The sequence below is a fragment of the Manihot esculenta genome, chromosome 14 (assembly GCF_001659605.2).
Source record: "Manihot esculenta cultivar AM560-2 chromosome 14, M.esculenta_v8, whole genome shotgun sequence".
Classification (NCBI taxonomy): Eukaryota; Viridiplantae; Streptophyta; class Magnoliopsida; order Malpighiales; family Euphorbiaceae; genus Manihot; species Manihot esculenta.
Genome location: NC_035174.2, coordinates 4,699,808 through 4,702,718, shown reverse-complemented (window position 1 = coordinate 4,702,718; position 2,911 = coordinate 4,699,808). Strand labels below are relative to the sequence as shown.

At 39.8% G+C, this 2,911-nt stretch overlaps 1 protein-coding gene across 1 annotated transcript; it reads right to left on the bottom strand.

The window, feature by feature from the left end:
- Positions 1–484: 484 nt before the first annotated feature.
- On the bottom strand, positions 485–2,438 carry LOC110631170 (GRAS family protein RAD1). The gene has a single exon (XM_021778907.2). It carries the CDS (start codon positions 2,397–2,399, stop codon positions 828–830), a length of 1,572 nt encoding a protein of 523 aa, XP_021634599.1. The 5' UTR covers positions 2,400–2,438; the 3' UTR covers positions 485–827.
- Between the last annotated feature and the right edge of the window lie 473 nt (positions 2,439–2,911).

Sequence of the window (2,911 nt, the reverse complement as noted above, 5' to 3'; positions counted from 1 at the left end):
TTTTAGGTGGAACTTTCTTTTGAATTTCAAATTTTGAATACTGAATATATGAGAGGCAAGTGCATCTTCTTGAGATCTCGCTTCCTGAATAGGAAGAACTGACTGCTGAGGTGTCTGCACATCTTTAAATAAGAAAAGAAAGATCTGCAATTTAAATTTCAAATAATCTGCTGGCTGCGCTTCCCTTATTTGTTTTTGCTTCTGCACTTTCCTTATTTGAAAACATTCATTATTTGAAAACTTTTCTTATCTGAAAACTTTTCTTATTTGACACTTTCCATATTTGGCACTTTTTGGCAGTTTTAAGAGCATTTTCACCATATTGTCTCTTTACACCTATTTTCTGCAAAACAAGACCAAAACCACAAAATTAGGCAGAAAAAGTGTAAATAAACATCAATAATATCACGATAAATGGGTCTAAAATATGCTCTATCATATTGATTTTGGATTTCGTGTCAATTTCCCTTTCTGTTTCCCAAGAATGAATTATTGATTTTCCGTTAATCACCAAACACCATGTAAAAATTAGTGCCCAGTTACAGTAACAAAGAATCAACGAATGTTGATTGATCATGTACAATCTGAACCCAGCTCTCTATGCACACCAAAACACAATGAAATTCCTTTTATTTCATCTGTTCAGTCACCTGAACAGGTAAAATCCAGACTCCAAAAGCCTACTTATTTTCAGTGCAAAGTCTCTGCTTGCACTTCCATGAAACTTGAGCATTTGTACATCACATCTCTTCTAGGAGAGACAACACAAATTATTTGAGTTACTAAGCCACATAGGCCAACTTATTAAGCTTGATGTTTCTCAGTGTTTAGCATTTCCAGCATGAAGCTGCAATGATGGGCTTTGACTTCCAACCAAGGACCAAGCAGCCCTTCTCTTCCGCAACTGTATACCCTTCACAAACCTTATTCTTCGCCAGCCACAGTTTGGCCTGAGCCATCATCTTGATTGGTGCAGCCTGAAATCCCGCACGGCTCATTCTCCTGCGCCACTGGTCCATCTTCTCATGCCGCTCCACCCTTGCTGGCCCCTCACAGCTCACAATGTTCTTTATCTCCTCAGCAAAGTAAAATTGTTCCATTTTGGCACGCCTGGTGTCGTACCTGGGCAGCATTGTATCCAGGGAGTCGAAAATTGCTGAATAGTAATGCAGTGCTTCCATAAATCTCCCCAGAAAGAAGGGCCCATTGTGGCTTGAATCTTGCTCTACTAGAACAAGAACTTTTGGTGAGAGAGCATGAATGATCTGTAAAACAGAATTCAAAGCTCCTCTGCTTTCTTTAACCACACAATGCAGCTGAAGGATACTGTTCACTACTAGAACTTCACCATCAAATACTTTGATGTCATCACGACGCAGGTTTTCCAGGTTGCTTTCCACAACTGAGAACTCCAAGTTAATTCCCAACTCTTTTGCATATTCCACCAGTTCATCACCGATGGTTTGGAACCTACCGACACAAAGCCCTACACCAGTAATTCGAAGACGGCGAGGTGGCTTGCCTGCACGACTGGCGAGGCTTTGGATCAGCTGGCGCCATTGGTGACCATGTGGTAAACCAAGTGTCATTCCCAAGTCCACCACATGGACAAAACTCTCTCCCTCAAAGGCTTCCAATATTGACGAGTTCGCCACAAAGTGGCCGAACTGAATATGTGGGCAAATTTCGTAAACAAGACTCAAGGCTTCTTCCTTTTTATCAGAGCTAATGTCCATTATGTTCATCATTGAAGCAGTGAAACCAACTGTCCCCAGTGGTTGAACTAGGGACAACCTATCAGCAAGACCTTGGACAAAGCAAGATGCCACACGCTGGAAAGAAGAGCCAAAAACCAAGGCATTTCTTCGAAGCTCAGACAATAAGGTGGAGGCATGTGACTTGTCCCGACAAGCGACAGCTTCTGCACAAGCAATTAAAAGTTGAACAAGCCTCATCCCATCAGTACTCCCATCTTCTTCATCTCCACCTTCATCAGTATTCTCCATAGCTTCTGTTGCCTCTTCAATAGCCTCAGCTGCAAGATATCTTTGAGTGTAAGTTCGTATATGATCCCTGAAGTGAAGTCTCGGCAGGCTATTCAGGCTATTACTGCTATTACTGCGGCTTATGCTGCTGCAATCACTATTGCCACTTCCTGCACAGTAAAAGCCATTATTATTACTTCCAAGGGATTCAGCAGAACTTAGTGTTCGCTTGATCCTTTTATGTTCTCTAATATCTTCTGAGAAAGGAAGGATACAGATAGATGCATTGTTCTCCAGGGTAGGCAAATAAAGGTAAGGGTAGTAAGCCATAGCTGAAAGGCTTAGATCAAGACTACTGATTGAACCCATTGTTTCATTTTCGGAGAAATCACATGAGAACAAACTAGGAGCCATTTCTGAAGCCTATTGCTATCTTCCTTCTTGTTTCCTAAAGATCTATCAATAAAGCCCTGAGAAAGAACCTATCATGAAGGAAAGCTAGTATATAAAGACACTTAATTTTCTTGTTGGGGCGCTATTTCTTAGGCTTAAGGTATTTTAATTATGAAAATGACAGAAACTTGGTGTATGCGGTTGTCTGCCTAAACAGCAGCATAGGGAAAAAGAAGGGCATCGAGCAATCAAAAAGTTTCAACTGTCCCTCTCGAAAGAACTTTTTTATTTCCTATATATTCTTCTTAGAACTCCAGCCTAGGTGGTAACTGTAATATTCAAATGCAAACAATTGTAAAACCTTAGAATATGAACATCGTTTTCTGTAATATCCAATTTTACCTTATGATTATTTATATATCTAACTTAGTGGATAAAGTTTATCCAATGATATTCATATATAATCTACATGAGTATTATACTAATTAAAAGCAAATTTTTTAAAGGACTAAAACAGGTTCCTCGTAATTAAC

Bases quoted from the DNA above. Each gene is read 5' to 3' on its own strand.
- LOC110631170 (XM_021778907.2), bottom strand. From the start codon at position 2,399: ATGGCTCCTAGTTTGTTCTCATGTGATTTCTCCGAAAATGAAACAATG.